This window comes from Theropithecus gelada, chromosome 6 (assembly GCF_003255815.1).
Source record: "Theropithecus gelada isolate Dixy chromosome 6, Tgel_1.0, whole genome shotgun sequence".
In the NCBI taxonomy this organism is placed as follows: Eukaryota; Metazoa; Chordata; class Mammalia; order Primates; family Cercopithecidae; genus Theropithecus; species Theropithecus gelada.
Genome location: NC_037673.1, coordinates 128,330,879 through 128,355,020, shown reverse-complemented (window position 1 = coordinate 128,355,020; position 24,142 = coordinate 128,330,879). Strand labels below are relative to the sequence as shown.

General features: G+C 38.2%; 2 protein-coding genes across 9 annotated transcripts in view; both read left to right on the top strand.

The window, feature by feature from the left end:
* ACSL6 (acyl-CoA synthetase long chain family member 6) overlaps positions 1 to 6,151 on the top strand; it is a 62,527-nt gene extending 56,376 nt beyond the window's left edge. For all 7 annotated transcript variants that reach the window (XM_025388681.1, XM_025388685.1, XM_025388682.1 and 4 more), the window contains one exon: positions 1,773 to 6,151. In XM_025388681.1, the coding sequence (XP_025244466.1) occupies positions 1,773 to 1,910 (138 nt within the window). In that variant the 3' untranslated portion in view covers positions 1,911 to 6,151. The remainder of the gene's footprint in view (positions 1 to 1,772) is intronic.
* Positions 6,152 to 10,387: 4,236 nt separating this feature from the next.
* Positions 10,388 to 24,142, top strand: part of MEIKIN (meiotic kinetochore factor) — a 142,244-nt gene continuing 128,489 nt past the window's right edge. For both annotated transcript variants that reach the window (XM_025388686.1, XM_025388687.1), the window contains exons 1-5: positions 10,388 to 10,686; positions 10,815 to 10,908; positions 11,306 to 11,393; positions 13,363 to 13,423; positions 22,719 to 22,847. In XM_025388686.1, coding sequence (XP_025244471.1) covers positions 10,581 to 10,686; positions 10,815 to 10,908; positions 11,306 to 11,393; positions 13,363 to 13,423; positions 22,719 to 22,847 — 478 coding nt within the window. In that variant the 5' untranslated portion in view covers positions 10,388 to 10,580. The remainder of the gene's footprint in view (positions 10,687 to 10,814; positions 10,909 to 11,305; positions 11,394 to 13,362; positions 13,424 to 22,718; positions 22,848 to 24,142) is intronic.

Sequence of the window (24,142 nt, the reverse complement as noted above, 5' to 3'; positions counted from 1 at the left end):
GTCCCAATTACACAATGTTCTCTACATGCTGTTAGGAATGCAGACAAGCCAAAACCCAGGCTACAACACTGATAAATTATATCTTGGCATTTGTATCTCCTTTTTAAAAGCATAGTATTAATTTTAATAACAAAAGAAGTTGGATAGATGGTTTGCACTTACCAGAAGTCTTTATGTGATAGTGCTTCTGCAGAAAGAGAAATTTTTTTTGAAAAGTTAAGGATATTAGCACTGTCAATTTTTCAGTTTTTCATTTTGACAGTAAAGGTTAGTTACTACTACATTAAATCCCTGTAACTAAGATTAAATTTGATTTCGATTGTGTTAATGTTTTCTTTAGACAAATTAATTTTGTCATCAAATGGTGATTTCTAAACTTACTTAAGTAGAACTTAGATGACATCTTATGTAAAAATTGAGCATGCACAAAACATAAGAGCAGTGCTACTCAGGTTGGTTTAGGGCTTGAGCCAGAGCTTCTACACACACACTCTTACTCCTAAGCACCTCACCTCATCCTCCCACCCTTCTCCATCTCCTTTCTACCCTTACCTGTCTAAACCCCACTTCTACACCATCCCTGGCAGTGGCCTCTGCAGATCACCTAGTTCTCAGTGCACTATGGTTTAAAAACGTCTCCCTTGGGATCTGTTTGCAATAAATATTGGGTCTCCTAGGATGGTTTATGTTTGGTAACAACAAATTAGGAAAAAAGTATATTCTATAGGATACAAAGAACAGCAGCCCTATTCCTTACTGAATCTGTGCTTCTTTGAATACCAAGCACACTGAGAGAGTTTTCAGACAAAACCCTTTTTACAATAACCATATCTGATTTTGAAACTCTTTTTTTTTCTTTTTCTGATTTTGAAACTCTTGATGATACATATCTCTAGCCAAGGTTTCCAGCTATTTAAGGTGATATCTATCTTTAGCCATAGATGATACCATAAAGATGATGCCCATCTTTAGGCAAGATTTGCAGCTATTTAAATTGGATGTCCAAGTAGAAATCCCCTCAAAAACAATCTTCCCATTTCTCTTGGAGAGATCTCTCCAAAATGTGTATTCAGTCATACCATTGCCCTAACTAAAAATCTTCAGTATCTTACTATTGTATTTGGAATAAAATTTGCGCTCCTCCATAAACTGGCTCATCTACCACTTTAGCTTCATCCCTCACACTCTTTGCCTCTTATGTAACAAGAAACCACTTAGAGTTCCTTTTTCACACTCTGCCATTTCTCACTCCCATGGCTTTGTTTCGGGGTTGCCTCTGCCTATGATGCCCTTCTCCACACACTTTTTCCCCTCTGCTGGTTAACTATAACCCATTATTTAACATCCATCTGATTTGGGAAGTCTTCCCTGACTGCCTCTCCCTCTCCCCTCCTATGCCTGAGATGGATGCCCTTTATCCCATGCATACCATACTGATAATTGCCTGGTGTTTCTTTGTCTCCACTACTGGACATGAATGTGCACTCCCTAAGGGCAGAGGCATTCACGATTCCTCTTTGTATCCTCAGTGCCTGGCATAGAGTAAGCAACTAATTCATTTCTGTTGACTGGCTAAATGAATGAATAGGAAGGAAAAAAGTTGGCTTTTAGATACGTAAAATGGGCTGAAGTGTTCTCAACATAATTTTGACTTAGCATAAGGTCTGTATGTCAATATATCTATTCTCATATGCCTGTTTGCTTTTTACCATGTATACTATGAATATTGTGTTCTATTCCTGTTAAAGATGTATTCTGCATTTGGTTTTTAGGTTAAAGCCATTCACATCCATTCTGACATGTTCTCAGTTCAAAATGGCTTGCTGACACCAACACTAAAAGCTAAGAGACCTGAGCTGAGAGAGTACTTCAAAAAACAAATAGAAGAGCTTTACTCAATCTCCATGTGAAGTTCAAGGAAAGTTCTTCTCAGTATAATGGACTGTGTAGCAATATTATAGTTATTCTTGAAAGTAATGAGTCAAAATGACACATCTGAAAATGAATAAGCATCTGATTTTATGACTGAGCCTTTTCCTGTCCCAAGAGGTCTTTAACAATATTTTCTCTATCATCAATGAGTACACTTTATTTTTATTATTAAAATGATATTGTAGCGGGCTGCTAAAAATATCACAAATGGCAATGTAAAAATCAAGACATTTTCTCAAGAACTGTGTACCACTAAAAGTAATATATTCTCAATGTTCACAGAACTCCTATTAAACATAAAGGAAAAACATAAGTGATATATTGTACTTAATTATTTGTGAAATAGTAACCAGATGCAGTAAATATCTAGGCAGTGCGGACTACCTCATTCAATAACTGATTGTCAAAATCACAATTAAATCAGACTTCAAAAATTAAAGCTAGGTGTACAGAATCATGCTAAAACAAAACATGATAACTCATAGTCTATGTAACTTCAGATTCTTTAAACATGACAATCCATATTGTCATATGTGAAAGTTTTCTATCTGATTTTTACTTTCATTCATGAAAAATGCAAATTCAGAAATTCTTTTTTTTTTTTCTTTTTGTTTGGAGACAGGGTCTGCTCTGTCTCAAAGGAGTGCAGTGGCTCAATCATGGCTCATTGCAGTCTCCATCTCCTGGGCTCAAGCGATCCTCCTGTCTCACCTCCCAAGTAGCTGAGACTACACCTGGCTAATAGAAAATCTTTTTTTTAGATATTTTGTTCAGGCTGGTCTCAAGCTCCTGAGCTCAAGGGATCCTCCCGCCTTGGCCTCCCTAAGTGCTAGGATTACAGGCATGAGCCACTGTTCACAGCCAAATTCAGATATTATTAAAACACATGTCATATTTATATAGTAACTTACAAAGACCTTTCAATACGTTTTCTCATTTATTAAGCTCATTAAAATATTCAGGAACTATCTAGAAAAAATATAATGGAAAACTATTCAAGGATAGTATGTATATGTTCATGGACTTCTTATCATAATGAATTCTAAAAGACATCTGTTGACTCTACAATGAATGGATCCTTGAGGAAGACTTGGGAGAAGAAACTCAGAGTTATTTCTCAGGGTAGGCAGCAATTAATGTACCTATATTCCTTGCTGGGGTCTTCTAGTTTTCCATTCCCAGTGTGCCCATGCTATGCCTGGAAACCCTATATGGTTGTAATTCTGAACAATTTCACTTTTTTCCAGTAAGAATATCAGGGCAGAAGGTGGGAAGGAGAGGATATTATTTCCAGGGAAAATAGTTTTTCGACAATATAACTTGATAAACCTCTTTAAAATGCCCCAAGAAAACTTTTTAAGTCCATAGACAAAGAAATACTACCTAATGGCATAATTCCATTCTCAAAATCTTTAGAAGTGCCCAAGTTTACCCACTAAAACCTCCTTTCTTGCATTATGTATTTAGACCCACCCTGTATTGGGGTGTCAACAATTTCATATAACTAAAGTCCAGATACCATGGACAGCAATTAAGTGCCAAGCTATAGATTGTGCCTCTGAAAAACGAATGGATCCCAGGAAGCTGTTTTTCTTCTGTAGAGACAGGACTCTAACAGCATATGAACAATCCATATGCAATTCGTGTGTTAATTTAAAATATACATGCTCAGTGTTTGTAGTCTAGAAGCTCCTTTCCCTTGGAGCAATGCCAAGCAGTTTGCAAAAATAAATGCTGTTAGTTAAAAACCTCATAATCACATGGGCCTACTGAATAAATATGCATCAGTGATTATATACTTATATTTCAGTCTTGTCAAAAGTGAATCAGTTTCATTTGATGTATTTACCCAGTCTTTTTATCCAGTCTTTCTTGGGCATATTCTCTCTGAAGACCCACTGTTGCACTTCTAAATTTGACATTTAAGAAATGAGCTAGTTCTATACACACTGATTTTTAAAGGCGTTTCTGAATAAGCTAATACTTAAAATGTCCAAAGTCACATCTGTATGGCATTAGATTTTTATATTTAATATATATTTGACTAATTAAAAGTGAAAATTGTTACCTGAACTGGATATTCATACTATTTTAAGGGCAAGTTGCTTACATTTCAATAACAACAAAAAAAGAAGCTGTTTCTCATTGTCCTCCTACTCAACTAAAATTTCATAGTTGACTTTAAGCCCAAAAGAATTTTGGACAATGTGACATAAACAAATAATTTAAAACTTATTTTGTTTTATTTATACTTTATAATAGATATGACTGATTATGGACAACTTAAGATTTCTTCTTTTTGGCCAGGCACAGTGGCTCACACCTGTAATCCCAGCACTTTGGGAGGCCAAGGCGGGCAGATCACAAGGTCAGGAGATCGAGACCATCCTGGCTAACACGATGAAACCCTGTCTCTACTAAAAAAATACAAAAATTAGCCGGGTGTGGTGGCGGGTGCCTGTAGTCCCAGCTACTCGGGAGGCTGAGGCAGGAGAATGGTGTGAACCTGGGAGGCGGAGCTTGCAGTAAGTCGAGATTGTGCCACTGCACTCCAGCCTGGGCCACAGAACAATACTCCATCTCAAAAAAAAAAAAACCAAAAAACAAAAAACCAAAAAACAGATTTCTTCTTTTGCCACTTAAAAGACCTTATATTTCTAGATTTCCAGGTCTATGTGGAAATCATCACACTTGGGCCAATAAATGGGTTAGTTGAGATGTGCTGAGAAAAGTAAATAGTGTACCCTAAATATATTGCATGTACATTTATCTATTTCTCTGTTTAATGCCACTTAATTTTGTAAGAAATGAGAAATGAAACCCTATGTATCAATGGAAAAATCCTTCTTGCTTCAGATTTCCCAACTTTATTCTGGAGGAGAAAAAAATTTGTATTTCTCATTAACAAAGATAGAAAAAGGTGTTGTACTTATGATAGTCACATTCATATTGGGCATCAAATCCTATTTAAGCCTAGAAGTATAATAGAGAATCAGTTCTTTAAGTGTAAATACGTTCTTAAATGTTTGGCCTTTTTATCTGTTATTCAAATGTATTAGTAATTCTCATATTTTGCAAACAGATCCTTTTGTGTATATTATAAAATATATACCAAATCTGTTTTTCCCTTTGCTGTGGAAGATGTCTTTATATAATATTGAGACTTTCCTTGCAAATGGGAGAGGAGACTCTGGTCAGGTATATTATGTAGGCCTAACCCCATGTATTAGGAACTCACAAACTCAGAAATCCAAGGATTAAACATTTTATGTCTCCTTCATTTACACAAGTCATGCTTTCATTCTAAATGTAGTTAAAACTACAAGTATGAGAAAAAAATAGAACTTTCCATTGGAATTTTTTACAATCAGGTAATGTTTTAGCAATTTGAAATCAGCACTTAATTTGATTGTATTACCTATTAAAGAACCAATAACCTTTCCTTTTGCTGCAGTAAAGAAAATGAAATATCCTTTATTTTCCAAATGTATGAAGCACAAATGTGATATAGTTATTTAAAATATAAAATACTTTAAAATGAATGTAAAGAATGGGAAAATATATTTTTGCATGAAAACAGACTACTTACAAATGTGCTATCTCAGGAAAAAAAAGAATGAATAACCATATATAAAATTGGTAAATTATAAATTGTCTGTATTTCCTTGCTGGTTTTAATTTTAAGGAAGCATTTACATGAAAAGAAAAAGGGATCCTAGTAGTCTGAATTTCCTCTCAAGTATGCTAGAAAACACTTTCTGTGAATTTACAATTAACTGCAATAAGAAGTGGGTTAGCATTCAGGTAAGGTCAATACCCCAAATGAGAAGCTCTTCAGTTAGAACACATTATTGGTTGTAACACAGAAGCAGTAGATAAATATTTGAAATATGAGCATTTCTAAACTTGGTCCCAAATGGAAAGGGTTTCATGAGGTGACGGTGGCTTTTAAACATTCATTTGACTGATTATTCTAATTTACCTTGTTAAATCACTGCAACAGTTGCATGGGGGAAAATGGATATTTTTTGAAGAATTGCTTATTCTACTTTCAATTTTTAAAAATTGAGGGGATTAAAATATTACTTTTTAAATATACATAAAAGTACCTTAACTGTAATTACATTTTCAGTTGCTTTGTTATAATAGCATGTATATTAAATATAAAATGCATTTATGAAAATTTTTGTAAAAAATAAAAGATTTTTCATTTCTCAAAGTTGCTTATAATTGCTATTTTATATATTTATATAATATAATCCCCTCATGTGAATATATTTGGTAATTATCAATCACAGTTAGTGCTTATGATAAACATAGTATCAAGCTACATTACCAATCAGTATACTTTACATTCGTATTCTACGTCCTCTGTTAACGTTCCACAAACTCCAAGAACTTATGGTCCATCCAGAGAAGAGCTCCTTTGCCCAAGCCACTGTTGGAATTTTTGCTATTGTCAGATATCGCCTGGATTTAAATCATTTTCATGAATACATAACAAATAACTGTCTTCAAATTTTCCATTATGGTGGCCTTTAGAATACCATTTCCATGTCTTTTACTCATATTCAGAATAATGGATACGATTTCTTAAAATGATGAATTCTGCTGTGTCCAAGATATGCAGATTCTGCCTTCTCCATATGTTTGCTATCATCCATTCCTCCCTATTGTCACAGCTATTAGTGTAGTTTGTGCCACCCTTATCTCTTTTCTGGAATATTACAGTGCTTTATTAACTAGCCTTCATGTTTCCACTCCAGCATCCTCAAATTTCGCCATCCACATTTCAGCCAGGGCAATCTTTCTAAACTGAAAATCTAGTTATGCCACTTTCCTGCTTAATAGTCCTTCAGTGACTTCCCATAGTTTCCAGGATAAACTTCAAACTCGCTGGTTCAGCACACAAGGACTAGCATCTCTTCTACTCCCTCCTCCATGGAGCCTCGGCTCCAATCATACTCATTACTTTTTGTAGTTTCCTAAAAGCATCATACTTTCTTGTGCCTATATGCCTTTATACATATAGTCCCTTTCTCCTAGAATGCCCTTTCCTCTAAGTCCCCTAACTCCTACCACTCATCTTTTAAAACTCAGATTCCAGCATCCTTTTCTTTGAGAAGTTTTCCACGTGGTTGATTGGTTGATGATCCTTTTGCCCTACCCCCACTTAGACTGAGTTGCTTGAAGTTTTAGGCCCAGTGCAGCTCTGGCTGATAGCAGATGCTAAAGAAATGCGTATTGAAGGAAAATCCCCTTGGTCCTTTTTCATATGTTGCATAGCATTAAGACTGCAATACCTGAAGGTACATTTCCTCTATCACTGTAATTTATTCCATTCTTGTCATCCAAGCAAACATAAACTGGTTTGCAGTTGGACTCCCATAGTTCATGGATAGCACCACAAAGATGCTCAGTGGGTTACTCCATAAGAAAACATCATTCAAAAAGATTTCCTTTGGGCTCCGGGGAATCTCAAACCCACAAACTGGCTGTTTCTCCAAAAGATTTATTCAGAAATCTCTTTGACATTTGTTTTCCCGTGGAAGTTAATATCTCCATGACTGTTCTGAGCCTAGTCACATCCACCATGTGTTGAACTGAAATGCTGATTACTGAGTTCTGGGTCTAGGTATGGAAGCAGTGCAATGGGGAAATGGAATAAGTTTGAACACTCATGACTGAACGCTTGCACTGGTGTTTGCAGCTTTGGAAGTGGAGTAGGGGGAGATAGATGACTGAATTTGAGCTATGTCTGCCCTACCTCATCCTTTTGTAGGAGACACGTTTCTTTCCCCCTTTATAGGTTGACTCTAGGTGAAGTATCAAAGAGACCAAGTCTGTCTCTAGTTCCTTCACTTCCCCTTGCTACCAAGGAATTCAAGCTCCTGTCTTTGCTCCCCCTACTTTTCTCCTAGCCATGTGTTAGGAAGAACAGGAGTATGACAGGTGCAGCAGCCAGAAGCCAGGAAAACCATGTTCCCTATGCCAATCATCTGTTTTAAATAGCTTCCCTACACTCTGGTTCCCTCAGTGGCAAAATGAGGGGGCATCTAGATCATCTCTAAGGACCCTTTTGGCTAAAGAAATCATATCAAAGTTTATTTCTGGTTTTGAAACCATATATATTAATTCCCACAAACCTATGGGAATTACTTGATGACACATCAGTGAATGTAATTCAGTATAGTGAGACAGAGTTCTAGGGAACAGGACCACCAAATGGCAGACCAGCTTTTGGTTTAACCTATTTTCATTTTGCAATGTTTCTTCCATTTCTGGGCCTAAGGCACCCCAGACTCTAGACCTCCCGAATGTCATTTAAGAACTCTGAGTTTTTTCACAACAGCCCCCAAAGAGAGAGGGGGGAGCATAAAGGCCTGGCTTGTAAACTAGAGACTGCATCCCAGCATATTATGGACATGACTAAAGAAAGGATGTTGAAAGATGATAATTACTTTATACTGCAGCAAGGCTGTGAGATCCTTAACTGAAGGACCATTTCCGATTCACTTCTGTATCTCCAGGACCTACCACAGTGCTTAATACAGATTAAGGTGTTCAGTAAATATTGATTCAGTGACTGAAAACACTAGGTAAAACCAGGCAAGAATGCCTACCGTCTGTTCTTTAGAAAGCTAGATTTTGATGATTAATTATCTAGTAAATTGATTATCACAAATGTTTCTATGAGCAGATTTTAAATAAAATATTCGGAGTGATTATATTACAAAAATACTGTGGATATATATGTGCTTATATTTGCACATACAATATTGAGGTGTTACAGAAAAATCTTTGAGCTTTTCACAGTTTTCTCTCTTCAAACTGCATGTTAAATGTTATGAAATATTTCCACTTTTTAGAATAAAAAGATGCTTATTGTTACATGCATAGTATGCTCATCTGATGTCGCCAGATGGTTCAACCTAGGGTATGGAGAGAAAGGGAGGTAATTCCAACATGTCTCTAATTGTCAGAGCAGAAGAGTTTGTTACCGAGCAATCAGTGGGCTCATGGCCTGATGAATGTAGAGGCTAATGCCATGGCACTGACTTTTGGGAAAAGAAAAGCTTTATTGCAAATGGGTTGGCAAGGAGACAGGAGGAAATCCTCAAATCTGTCTTCCTAAGCTGGGGTTTGGGTTGGTTTTTATAAGCATAGGGTAATGAGACGTGATCTGATTGGATCTTGTAATGAGGTGACGCTGGGAGGCATGATCTGACTCGATCCTGCTATGCGATGAAGCCAGAGCTCAACCTGGTTGGATCCTGCCATGGCGTATCTGCTTCTTAATTCAGTCCCTCCTCCTTGATCTGAGCACTTGGTTTCCCCTGTGGGTGCATGCTTAGTTCATCTAGGCATGCTCAGGTTACATGACCTGAGGATTCATGGCAACTGAAAAACAACTCGCAATTTTGTTACATAAAAGTTGAACCAAGGCTGGGCAAGGTGGCTCACATCTGTAATCCCAACACTTTGGGAGGCCAAGGCAGGAAGATCCCGTGAGGCCAAGAGTTCAAGACCAGCTGGGATAACATAGCAAGACCCCATCTCTACAAAAAAAAATTTAAAAATTAGCTGGGCGTGGTGGCATGTGCCTGTAGTCTTAGCTACTCGGGAGACTGAGGTGGGAGGATCACTTGAGCCCAGAGTTTGAGGCTGCAGTGAGCTATGATTGTACCATTCCCTCCAGCCTGAGTGCCAAGCCAGACCCTGTCTCCAAAAAAAAAAAAAAAAAAAAAAAAAAAAAAAAAGAAGAAGAAGAAGAAGAAGAAACTGACTGGTCTGGTGCAGCAACAAGTTGAGGCCCAGGGCACAAGGAGGAGAGTCCCTATGGAATCTTCTACCTTAACCATAGGGATACCCAAATGTCTAGAGATGGCTCCTGGACACAGGCTAAGGGACTCTGTCGTCCAGAAGCAGCCTCCTAGAGCCCGGGATCTTCAGAGGCTCGGTTAGACTCTTAATTACCATAGCCTCCCAGTAAGTTGGAGGCCCAGGGGACTGAACTTGATACCTCGGGGAGAAGCTCCTCGTCACTTTAAGGTGCATTCAGTCCTCTTTGTGACCTTCCTGCACTGAGGCCGACCCCTCACAAGACTGCCTGTGCTGGTGGTCTAAAACTCCATTACTAAGGCCTTATGCAGTGGTGATAGGGAGAGCTCGCTCAGAGGAAGTGTTGGGCTCACCCAAAGGAGGGAAGGCCTTTACTCCTTCATGCCCAATTGAATTAGGCATGCAGCCACAGGGGAAACCTAAGTGCTCAGACCGAGGAGGAGGGGCTGAATTAAACCTTTTTCAGGACGAGGAAGTTTTTTTCAAAAAATTCCCTTTTCGCTGGAGTTCAGGGAGCCTGCGCCAGCGGCCCAGTAACCACGGCGCCCCTACAGGAGGGCTGGACGGCTGCCGCGTTCCTCCGTTTTCCCAGAAGCCTCTGCGCGGCCTCACGGAGATAAAAAGGCGGGAGCGAGGCCCAGCGGCTCCAGTTCTGGGGCTTTTGCTTTCGCTGGGTTAATTGCTGTGGGGCTGCTCTGCGGGCCTCGCCTGGACGCTGACTCCCTGCGACTTAGCCCTAATCCTCAGGAAGGCAGGCCATCGAGGGTCCAGAGGCACCCAAGGCCTGGGGGTAGGGTGGGATAGCAATGTGGCCGCTACGGGTCTATACCCGCAAAAAGCGGGCGGGTCAGAGGCTCAATCTCACCCCGACGCCAGACCTAGGCTCTCCCGCGAACGCGGAGGCCCCACCAGGTACAGGCTCAAGGCTCGCCCACCGTAAGCTCAGCCAAGCTGCCCTGCGGGATGGTACCGGGGACGGGCGGCGGTGCTAGGCCTCGGGCCCCGGGTTTCTTGCCCTGAAACGTGCCGCCCTCTCTCAGGTTCGACGAGAAAAGGCAAGGTGCACGGCTTGTGGAAGATTGCAGAGAAAGCGGAGTGGAGCAGGCAGGGAAGTAGCGGCTCTGGGCTGCCCAGGTATGTAGGCTGGAATAACAGCCCCACCCTTGCTAGCTGCCTCAGAAACCTTCCAGCCGGATTTTCTGCTAGTAGCCTTTTATTCTAACAGTCAAGGAACAAAACAAATACAGTACTCTGGTTTTGCTCTTCTAAGAACATGGACCCCAAAATTTGACTTCAGGAAGATTTATTTTTAAAAAGGGGAAGGCTTGCCAATTTATGTAAAAGGAAGTGAATAAATTGGTCGCTAAGCTGTAAGATTGTTCACTGCATTTGGGTTTTGGTGCAAGTCACCACTCTGGTCCTTACTTCTTCCTAAAGATGTCCCTGAAGAGCCTTTCAGATTCTAAACAGTCTGAACAGAGATGTGGAGAGCCAAATCCAGACGGTGCAAACTAATTGTGTTGTTTGTTAGCCCTCACCTAAGAGTTACAGGAGAGAAAAGTCTGCAAGAAAATAGGTCTAGTGAAGACACCCAGGATGAGAAGATTGCACCGTTGAGTGTATGTATGTTTCTCTTTTATTCCTTGGATACACTTAGTGTAGAGACTATCAGTACCTGATGTTATCTCCGGATGAAATAATAAAATGGACTTTGTTCAGTAGATGTTAGTTAGCTTGCCAGTATTTTTATAAACACTGATGTGTATTTAGACAGGGCCTTGAATTTCTGACTTGGGTAGATTCATAGTCATGCATTTTTGTTTTTCTCTTTCCCTTGACACGTTTTTGGAGAAACGTCCATAATTGGTGAATTTTCTGTATGACAAATACAAAATGTTACTTAATAACTCCTTTTATCATGTTTTCCATTTGATTTTCCGTTAACAACTGGAAACATTCATTACTAAGGGTTTAATATGTTACAGAGCATTCTAATGTTTATTCATTAGAATAGTTTATAACTTCTTGATGTGCTGTATTTAATATGAATTCTGTAGTATATTTTAAAGCTGTACAGCACTAATTTAGGGAAACTCAGATTTTAAAACTTGCTTGTAACTCATCTGACTTTAACATTAAACTTCATAGTCAAGTTCCTTTTTTTTTTTTTTTTTTGGAGACAGAGTCTTGCTCTGTCACCCAGCCTGGAGTGCGGTGGCACAGTCTTGGCTCACTGACTGCAGCCTCCGCCTCTCGGGTTCAAGCGATTATCCTGCTCCAACCTCCTGAGTAGCTGTGATTACAGGTGCGTACCACCACCCAGCTAATTTTTGTATGGAGGAGGTTTCTCCAGGTTGGCCAGGCTGGTCTCAAACTCCTGACCTCAAGTGATCCACCCACCTAGGCCTCCCAGAGTGCTGGGATTACAGGCATGAGCCATCGCACCTGGCCAAGTTCTATTTTTTTTTAACTTAATATTTCTTTATGACATGTTTTTGGGGGAAGGCAGTTTCAACACAAGACATTTTTTAAAAAGGCTTTTAGCCCATGTTTTAACAGTGTAAAGTAGTCCTTGTAGAGTATTTATACTATGAAAAAATAGTGTTTTGGAAGTTTCTTCAAATTGTTATATGTTTCTGTTCCTTTTTTTCCTGTGCTTGAAAAAAAATTACAAGTTGTCTTATTGTATATCCCCATATATTAGTCTTCAAAAATATGACTTTTAGTGTCTTCATAGTGTTTTGTCTTGTAGATAGATATACTGTAATTTGTATTACTGTTTCCCTGTGGTTGGGAAATTGAGATTGTTTCCTGGGTTTTGCTGTTATTGATCTCCAGACATTCTGTTACAGAAGTTTTTTGTGTACCTCACATTGTTACCCTAAGATAAATACTTTGTAGTGGATCACAGGTTGGATCATGCTTCAAGTTTTTTATTTATGTTGATAAATCAGCACCATCTTACCGGAGACTTTTGTATATATGTGTGTGTGTATATGTGAAATAGATAGATAGATAGATGAAAAGTAACATGGTTTTTACTTTTCATTTCTTGAATGCTGGGGAAGTTGATACTTTTTTTTCTCAAATTATTGGCCATTTGTACTTTTTTGTTAAATGTCTATTAAATATTAAAGATAGTTATGCTTTTCTACACACATATATAACCAGTGTTTCCATATTTGTTTACTTGCCTTTAATTTTATTTCTAGTATTTTAGACTTACTAGTCTTTTCTTTTGATTTATATATTTGCCTCTATAGATGGAAAAAAAGCCCCTCCCCACTAGGGAACCAGAAAAACATTCACCTCTATCTTCTATTTGCTGTCATCCCACAGTAGTTAGTTGACTAGCATATTGTTGATTACAAGATATGTTCATAGTATTATAGTTTAATATTTATTTTTAGGTTTAATATTAAATACCAGATTACATCTGAACAATAAACTGAATGAATGTATTATATATATGAAACAAATACAAAGTTGATGTTTTCATTTTTCTAAAATAAATCAATGTACAAGATTATAATATAGAAATGGTCAATCTCATAATTTTGCTATAGCTTTAATTCTTATTTCACTTAGGAATCAGTTACTGACGACCTCCAGGTTGATAGTAGTTCATCAAATAGTGAACTAGTATCAGGTAAGACTGTCAGATGTGAACTCCCTCAGCTTTCTGTCTTTCCTCCAAACATAAGCATCCATCTGTATCTGTCTTCATCTTCCCATCTCAGTGGAAGAGGTGTCTTTTTCCTACTCCAAAGTGAATCCTTCTGACTGTGCTATAGATCTCATCCTTAAAGCCTTTAAGCACATGCCAGTAAATGTGAAATTACTTGTGATAAGTACTATAAAAGGGATTGACTTGAATGTGATTAATTTGAGTTTATTTAGAGAAATTAGGGAAGACTTCCATGAGGAAATGGTAATTGAATTGAGATCTGAAGGAGAGTAGAAATTAACTATGCAGAGATGAGTAGAGAGAAATTCAGGCAGAGGGAAGCTCTAACATGGGACTAAGCATTATGCGTTGAGTAACTGAAGAAGGTTGGTATGACTGCAGTACAGAGAGTAGGAGGAAATGTGAGTATAAGACAGGATTAGACAACCAGTTTGAGGCCCTGCATAGCTTTGTCTTCCATATCAGAAATATTAATGTTTATATTTGGAGCAGCAGAAAGTCATTGAAGTCATTTTAATAGAGAATGATATGATCATTTTAGCTGCAGTGTGGAAGAAGGACTGGAAAGAATCAGGAGTGTAGTTAATAGGCTGTTCAAGTAGTTTAGTGGAGAAATAATGGTGCCTTCTAGGGTGGTGACATTGGAGATGGAAAGAAGGGTGCTGATGTGATGGCTATTTGAGGTAATGAGACAGGATTTGGCAAATGAAGAGTGAAGGAGATGGAGGTGTCAAAGATGACTACTATTTCTGGCTTGTATAACTGGATACAATGTAGTGTCATTCACTGAAAGAAAAACTGGTTTGAGGAAAAGACTAAAAATTCAGTTTTTAGTATATTAAGTTATGAGTGCATTTAAGATGGCTAAGTAGCAATATCCACCAGGTAGTTGGATATGGAGGGCTGGAGATAGAAATTGGTGAGCCATCTACATATCGGTATAATCAAAGTTATTTTGAAAACAAGGATGCCACCAGCACATTGGAAATATAGAGGAATTCTTAAAAGCAAATGAGACAAAATTGATGAACATATCAAGAGCAAAAAAACAAAACAAAACAAAACAAAACACTGCAGAGGTAAAAGTATCCTAGAAATACTCTAAACCCTTGATCAGTAAATGCAAAAGACTGTAATGAAAGAGATCTTGGCCAGGCGCCGTGGCTCACGCCTGTAATCCCAGCACTTTGAGAGGCTGAGGCAGGTGGATGACTTGAGGTCAGGAGTTCTACACCAGCCTGGCCAAAATGGTGAAACTCCATCTCTACTAATAATACAAAAATTAGCTGGGCATGGTGGCAGGCTCCTGTAATCCCAGCTACTTGGGAGGCTGAGACAAGATAATCACTTGAACCTGGGAGGCGGAGGTTACAGTGAGCCAAGATTGTGCCATTGCACTCCAGCCTGGGGGACACGAGCGAGACTTCGTCTCAAAAAAAAAAAAAAAGAGATCTTGAAGGAATTGTCAAGGTGATGGATTAAGAACTACATTTGAAATATCTGGTCCCTTTTTCATTATCCCCTTCTTATATTGGAAACTGTGGCAGCTACCAGTGCCTGCTGCCAGGAGAAAACCCTGAGAATTACTCCCAAGCAAAGTGAACTATCAGGGGGGCTGGCTTTTAAGGGTCAAATGTTGGGGCTGAGTTGATAAACAGAAGAGAGTCTGAAGTAACTGCATATTGCCACAAGGATAGCAGAGGAAGAAAAAAGTAAAAGAGGTAGTCAATTCTTATGTTTGTTAACTGCATAATAAAGTTAGTATGGCTCTCTGAACCGTGAGACTTCTGATACAGCAGACTTCCAGTGTGGACACTGGCCAGACAGGGCAGTGCCCCCATGTAACCTACAGTATGTAAAAAATACAGGACATCCCCACCTAGAACACAAGTTCCCAGAATGTCTTATCACTCTTCTGAAATCTCCAGAAGCAAGCCACTGTTTCAGAATTTTTACTTACTGCCATATAAACAGATTCTCAGAGACATGAATAAGGCAACCAGGAATATCCAGACTTTTGAAGAAAACCAGTTCCAAGGAAAAGAGGCAACAAATGCAATAAATAGAACTAACATTTGAGGAAATGGCACAAAACTAAGTATCTCTAGATACAAGAGGCCACTGAATCCATAATATAGCAGGCTGCTTTGAAAAAAATTATAGTCCCTGGGAACTAAAAATATTATCAAATTAAAAACTTAACCAAGGAGTCTAATATTGGAATTAATTCAACTAAAATTAGTGAGCTAGAAAATAAGACTAGAGGAATATTTCCTAGAATGCAGTGCAAAAGGACATAGGAGGTGCTCAGGAAATGCTTTTCTCTCCTTCCTCTCCCTTCTTTGCCTTATTAACTTTTTCAAAAATAAATTCAGGAGCCATTTCTCCTGGGAAGCCTCTTCTGACTTCTCTTTTTCTAGGTGACTTGTTCTATCCTGGTAGTTCTGTGGCACTCTGTATACTTCTGCCAAAAGACTCAAAACCACAGTGTAATTGTTTTTGTCTGTCTTTAACTCTTGAAAAAGAGGAAAATGACTCTAAAGCCACTGAAAATTAGCACTATCTTTTATCTTCCTATCCCATGCTTGGAATACAGTTTCAAAGATAATACAGATTCAAATAATTGTTGAATGTCTCAAATGCTTGTTGGATGGGTCTTGTACTCTATTTAGAGAAAATACTATTTAACCATAATCAGCATTTTCTAAAATCATAGTTTAAATATATGAGAAATGTCCTTGATTACTAGGTTTATCAAGTTGACATGTGAAAGGTATAAGGAAATAGAAAATAAATTGTCTCTAACTTACAAACTACTTGTATTCTAAAAGTTCATTTGCTGATATTTGAAACTTGAAATACTTTTTCCCACAATAAAACACTGTGATGGGCTAAGTTTTGAGCAGCCCACAGAATTCTAGTTAATATATGATTTATTGTTTTAATTCTACCTTGGAATCTAGTAACTTTATAACACGTTGAAAAATTAATTAAGGATTTTATATTTAATGTTGAAGATTGAATACACATTTCTCTTTTCTGAAACCCTACTAAAATATCAATAAAGGCATAAAAATGTTGTAAAGCCATAGGTTCAAAGAAGAGACCTCAGCTGGCAAGAGATAATTAATGAAAGTTTGGAATCTGGAAGGTAGATTAATGAATTATAATTGACCTAACAGATCTTAAAAAAAAAAAAAAAAAAAAGCTGAAAACTAGGTGTCTAGAGTAGAGACAAACCAAGAAACAAAGTGATTCAGGCTAAAGGTTCAGGAATTAGAGGCATTACATATTCTTGGAGGAAATATTTAAAATAAGATGTTTTGGAATCTTCAAAAGTAACAGTTAGATGCTTTGATCCTTTCCTTAACACACTGTGGCCAGGAAACTATGCTTCTTCCCACCCTGCTAGTCTAAGACATTGAAGCAGAGGGTCTGGATTCAAGGATACTGTACTGAAAACTAGCAGTGGCCGGGGAGGAAAGGGAATTAAGTGAAAGTCTGTATATTTTGATGTGAAATCCCCAGACCCATTATGCATTCAGGCAAATACACTCCAACTAGAAGATTAAAGGATTCCTCTTTTGGAAACTTCTGTGCCCAGGAAAAGACTGTGGAATCTGCATCCTGGTAGTATGGCCTGGTCCCCGTCTAAATACTCTTCAGTAAAATCCACTTCTTCCTATGCCCCAGTTATGATGCCATTTTGGTACCTCATTCTTGAACATTCAAGAATTACCAGACATTTTAAGTAAACATTTAAAATAATAGATACTAAATAAAAGAAACTTGAAGGGTAACAATACAAGAAAAAGAAATCTTTTAAAAAGCCACAGTTTCATTAATATCCTCAGGATGTTGAAAGAATGTTGTGTCCATGAAACAAGTGCAGTCTCCTATAAAAAGCATTCAGAACAAAAAATTCATTAAAAAATAAAAATATGAAATCAGAAAACATTCTGTAGAATTGGATGATAAATTTAAGGAAATATTCCAAAAAGTTGAACAAACATGAAAGAGAAGATAAAGGATAGAAATAGTCGGGACACAACTCCATAAATATACAAAAAAACCCACTGATTGTACACTTTAAAAGGGTAAGTTTTTGCCAGGCACGGTGGCTTGTGCCTGTAATCCTAGCACTTTGGGAGGCCGAGGTGGGTGGATTGCCTAAGCCTAGGAGATTGAGACCAGCCTGGGCAACACGGTGAAACCCTGTCTCTACTAAAATACAAAAAATTAGCCGGGCTTGGTGGTGTGCACCTCTAATCCCAGCTACTCGGAATTTTTGAGGCAGGAGAATTGCTTGAACCTGGGAGGCGGAGGCTGTAGTGAGCCAAGATTGCACTATTGCACTCTAGCCTAGGCGAGAGAGCGAGACTCCGTCTCAAAAAAAAAAAAAAAGGGTGAGTTTTATGGCATGTGATTATATCTCAATAAAGTTGTTATTTTAACAAGAAAAATAATTAGAAGATGAGTCCAATGATTCTAACATCTAAAAAACAGTAGTTCAGACATTATAAACAGAAGGAAAATTATTAAACACACAAAGCTAGAAATTTTCCTAGAATTAAAAATGTTCATGAGTATATTTACTGAAAGAGCCATTCAAATTCTGAATATGAACAGAGATACTGAGAGCCAAATTTGGACGGTGCAAACTGTGCTCACCCCAATAAATGAAAAAAAACCATACCAAGTTACAACATTATGTAATTTTTAAATCCTCAAGATAAATAGAGAAATTTATTAGTTTTCCAGAGAAAAAATAATCAATTGCAATAAACAATCAAGAATATCAATGGCATTGGACTTCTGAAGAACAACTCCAGAAGGTAGAATGTGGTGGGGAGAAAAATGTATTCAGAATTCTGAAGAACACTGATTTTGCAGAGTCAAGATGGACTCCCATTCAAGAGGTGTCCTGGATTTCAACACTGATTATGCCATCTACGCACCAAGAAGATACGGAAAGGTATATTACTCATATAATGAGCCTTTCTCGGGAGAAAGATGACTCCAAGCAGGACTGCAAATGACTTGAGAATGAAGGGGAAGGAGACCTGGCCTGGAGTTTTCATGATGTTTAGAGGATCGGACCAGGTTGAGGTTTCCTGTGCATGGTTTGAACTTGCTACCATTGCCAAAAGATGGACCACTAAGGCTCTCTTGTCACCCAGATGTGAGGTGGAAAGGGGAAGAGGGAACAGTGAGGTTTAAAAGCTGTCACACATCAAAAAATTGAATCAGTCTCTTAAATATACTAACCTAGAATTCTTACCCAGCCAAACTGTCACTCAAGTGTTAGGATAAAGGAATTTTTAGACACATCTTCTTTGTACTTTTTCTCGGAAATGAAGCAGATGTTCCAAGAAAACCAGGAAATAAATCAATAAAGAAGAAATCATGGGATCTAGGAATCAAAGGCTCTTATCTAATACAGGAAATATGTGAATTTCTTAGGATAATGGTAAAGGGAAATCCTAAGAAGACAACTGTGTAGGATGTATAGAGGACAAACAGTCCAAATTTGAGCAAATGGATTGAGATCTCCAATAGCTATACTTTTTTAAAAAAGAAGAAAGAAGAAGAGGGAGAGAGGGAGGAAAATAAAAAATAGATAACCTGGTTTTTTATTAAAAGTATTTTAAAGTATTTTTAAAGTATTGAAATTTAAACTCTTGGAAAAAGTTGGAACAAGGCCGGTCGCCGTGGTTTACACCTGTAATCCCAGTACTTTGGGAGGCCAAGGTGGGTGGATTACTTGAGTTCAGGAGTTTGAGACTAGCCTGGCCAACATGGCAAAATCCCATCTCTACTAAAAGTACAAAAAAATTAGCCAGGCTTAGCAGTTTAGCAATAGTAATCCCAGCTACTCAGGAGGCTGAGGTGGGAGGATCAGTTGCGCTTGGGAGGCAGAGGTTGCGGTGACCCAAGATCCTGCCACTCTGCACTCCTGAGTGACAGAGTGAGACTCCGTCTCAAAAAGAAATAAAAAAAAAAGTTGGAACAAAATGGTACTTAGTATTAATACTTAATAAAGTACTTAGAAAACAAATTTTAAAATTAGATAACAAAGGAAAAGAAATTGTAGCAAAAAGGTGATGAATATGGCTCACAGTATAGGGCTTGGCTACGAGTATATTTGAATAGTCATAATAATAGAAACATTGAATGCATTTAATTTAGAAATGTAAAGGAGGTGCCTATCAAAAGAAACCATTAATAGAGTTGAAAGGAATTGTCTCTAGAGGGTAGAAAATTATGATGGGGAGATATGAGACAAGAGATTGCAGTTTTTGCTATAAGCTTTGTAGAACTATTTGTCAGTTTAACAATGAACAATTTGATAAAAATGTATTTTTTAATTGCATTTACATTTCTAACTTGTGACACCAGGGACAGCCTCCCACTGATACAATATTAACATTTATTTTTTTTTCTACTCAACTACCCAGATGGTGGGCTTTCCTTATTTCTGAGCCCAGCTTGAGTTCTGGGGCTTAGTGTTAAGGATAGCTCAGCTATGAGGGGTATTCATTAAATTTTGAGGAATGGAAGGCAGGATAGATATAACATGTGGATGGGCAGGATGAAGACAGTGTGAGAAGGATAAAAGTTAGCTAGGACAGGGACAGGACACTCTAGGGCAGTTGGAGAAGGGAAAGCAAAGGATGCTCAGAGAGACAGCCTACTACTCTGACAGTTGAGGATATGGAGAAGGATGGTAGATTGAGTCAGTCAATTTAAGTGTTGCAGTGGCGGCTGGAGAAGATGTCCAGGTAGAAAACAGTTCTCATTTTTAACAAGGGAGTTGGCATAGGAGAAAAAGTTGCGGTGAGGTCTTGGGAGGAAGGACAAAGAGGTAGTTGTCTCAGGTAGGTAATGGATGAGCAGAGATAGGTGTAAGTTAGTTCCAGGGCAGGCAATAATAGGTTTTCAGAACAATGCTTCCCTGTGATCTCTTACTCACCACCCCTGACCCCCGCAACTAGTTTCTATCAGTGTTGATCTCTATCTTGTCATATTGGAAATGTTTAATAAATGCAGACTAAATATAGCAGAGCACATTTTCCCTTTTCTTACCAAATCTCTGGTTCTTCTCAACTTTTAGTACTATGTTCTGTCACCATCATTTATTGGACAGTTCTTCATTCTAGTCCACTCCCATAGGAATGACTTTAAGACCTCTGAGTCTGGGAAGATTCTCTGTTCAAATATATAGTCCATTTTCTTATTGAGGATTTGTTTTCTTATTATTGAGTTTTCACGGTTCTTTATATTCTGGTTTTTCGTGTTGTTTTTTTTGTAGAGACAGGGTTCCACTATGTTGTTCAGGCTGGTCTCAAAACTCCTGGGCTTATATGATCTTCTCACCTTGGCATACCAAAGTGCTGTCTTTACAGGCATGAGCCACTGTGCCAAGCCAGTTCTTTACATTCTGGATTTCAGTCCATTTGCAAATGTTTTCTCCCTATCTGTAGCTTGTCTTTTTTTTTTTTTTTTTTTTTGAGACTGAGTCTCACTCTGTCACCAGGCTGGAGTTCAGTGGCCAATTTTAATCTTGGTTCACTGCAACCTCCACCTCCTGGGTTCAAACGGTTCCCCTGCCTCAGGCTCCCAAGTAGCTGAGACTACAGGCACATGATACCACGCCCAGCTAATTTTTATATTTTTAGTAGAGATGGGGTTTCACCATGTTGGCCAGGATGGTCTCTATCTCTTGACCTCGTGATCTGCCTGCCTCGGTCTCCCAAAGTGCTGAGATTACAGGCGTAAGCCACTGCACCCAGCCTATAGCTTGTCTTTTAATAGTCTCTTTTGAAGGGAAGTTTTAAATTTTGCTAAAGTCCAAATTATCAGTGCTGTTGTTTTATGAATCTTTTTTAGTGTTAAATAAAAAAATTCTTCACATAACTCGGTGTTACAATTTTCTCCTTTTTTTTTTTTTTGAGATGGAGTCTCGCTCTGTCACCAAGGCTGGAGTGCAATGGCGCAATCTGGCTCACTGCAAGCTCCGCCTCACGGGTTCATGCCATTCTCCTGCCTCAGCCTCCTGAGTAGCTGGGACTACAGGCACCCGCCACCACACCCGACTAATTTCTTTTTGTATTTTTAGTAGAGATGGGGTTTCACCATGTTAGCCAGGATGGTCTCGATCTCCTGACCTCATGATCCACCCGCCTCAGCCTCCCAAAGTGCTGGGATTACAGGCTTGAGCCACTGCACCCGGCCTCTCCCTTTTTTTTTTTTTTAAAGAAGTTTTAGAGTTTTAGGAGTTACATTTAGATCTATGATGCATTTAGAGTTAATTTCTTTCCATGATGGAAGGTATGAGTGCAAGTTTTATTATTTTGTTTTTTTCATACGGGTACCTAGTTGTTCCAGCACATTTTGTTTAAAAGACTATCTATCCTTTGTCCACTAAATTGCCTTTATATATTGGTCAAAAATCAGTTGCTTATTTATGTGTGAGTCTATTTCCATGCTCTCTTATTAAATTATTTTAATCTATTTGTGTATGTGTAGGCTCATTGTTTTTTAGATGAAATAACTAGAATCACCCTTTCTTCGGCTAGTTAGCTTACAATTAGTGGGTTACTTATATATAAAACTTAAATTTTGCCTGGGCACGGTGGCTCATGCCTGTTATCCTAGCACTTTGGGAGGCTGAGGCAGGCGGATCATGAAGTCAGGAGTTGAAGACCAGCCTGGCCAACATGGTGAAACCCCGTCTCTACTAAAAATACGAAAAAAAAGAAAAAAAAATTAGCCAGAATGGTGGCACATTCCTGTAATCCCAGCTACTCGGGAGGCTGAGGCAAGAGAATTGCTTGAACCAGGACCCGGGAGGCAGAGGCTTCAGTGAGCCGAGATCGCGCTACTGCACTCCAGCCTAGGCTATAGAGCGAGACTCGGTCTCAAAAAAAAACAAAAAAACAAAAAAACTTAAATTTTTGAGCCAAAAATCACAACTGACCCCAAAGTAGAGAAAAGGAGTAAGTTGTAAAACTTTGAAAAACAACAAAAGAGGATTATAACAAATTTATCACCATCAAAAATAGAATGATTGTCCAAGATCAAATTAAAATAGTTTAAAATATTATGCCTTTTTAGTTGTATGTAGAAGCAGTTTTATGTTCTAGTAATAATATGTAACTAAGCATGTACATTTCCATACATTTCAATTTTTAGGATTTCACATCTGTTTTGTATCAAAACATTTATCCATTTTGTTTGTTCCTTTATTCTACAGGATTAAGTTTGCACCATGGTATGGCCAGTTCTCCTCTGAGCTATTCAGTAACAGACTCTTATGCAGAATACAAGAGTTTTGAAGAGAGCTTTCCATCACCTGAACTGTTCAGAAAATCAGATTATTTAGGTGAGAAAGTAATTCCAACCTTAAATTGCTCTACTATAGAAATTACTCCTTTGTCCACAAATCCTCCAATGAATAAACGTCCCTTTTGAGAAGGCATACTCCTCTTCCTCATCAACACCTCACTTCCTTGACCATTACCTGTTGTGTTTCATTCCTAGTCACATAGGACTAATAGAGCAAAAGCCCTCAGATCAAGGAAGAATGAAGAAATGTCATTTAGCATTTATATGTAACGCACATCCAATTATTAATCAATTTTGCACCTAATGAATGTGTACTTATTCCCTTGAACCATGTGTTATCTTTTTTTTTCCTGTATTTATCTTACTTTTCAGCAAATAACTTAAGTGTTAGCTAGGCCAAGTCCCTGCTTGAATTTTCTTCACAAATTAAGAGTTATTTACATTTATTATACATATAAATATAGCCTTTGGTTAATGATGGCAGATCAAATACATGCCTTACTCTACAACCTTACAATGGCAGAAAACGGCTTTTTCTTTAAAGTAATACACTCATAAGGACAAAGATAATTGGAAAAAAGAAAAGTACGAAGTTTGGAAGGTTAATCAGATGGTCTGATGCAGCAGACCTAAGAAAGCAGAGTCCTAAACCAACAATGTGAATACCCCAGAAACAAGCCAGTTTGCACTATAGTGTCACAGAAAAGCTCATAATTTGATTGTGCCAAATACTTGTAAATAGATGTCAAAAACATGAAAGATGTGGTTAACTGCTCCTTTCCTGCTCAAAGGGAGCCTGTAGAGTTATTCTTTAGAATATTTTGAAACAGGGACTCCAGACTGGAGAATACTAGGTACTGTTAATAGCAGGGATACTGTGGTATTTTGAAATGTCAGTCCCAATTATTCATTTCTCTGTAGTATTATTTACCCTCATAATGGGTGGAGTGTACTTTTCTACTCTCTGGCTTTGGGATTGGCCATGTCACTTGCTTTCTGCAACAAACACAATTTAAGAAAAGCTTTCAAATTGCTTAAGTGGTTGGGCTTGTCTTCTTGCACTTTTGCCATTATCATGAGAATGTATCCTAATTAGCTTCTGCCTCTCTCATGGAACCCCAGAATGAGAGTAACAGAGTGGAGCAGCCCAGGCAACCAGCTCACTTTAGAGAGCTGCCCCAGCTGATCTGCAGACTTGTAATCTGAGTTACCTGAGCCAACTAATAGACATGGAAACAAAAAATAAATGCTTTTCATTTTGTGCCACTGAGATTTTTTGGTTGTCAGCCAAAGCTGACTGCTGCAGATAATGTACTGAATTTGGAAGAGGAA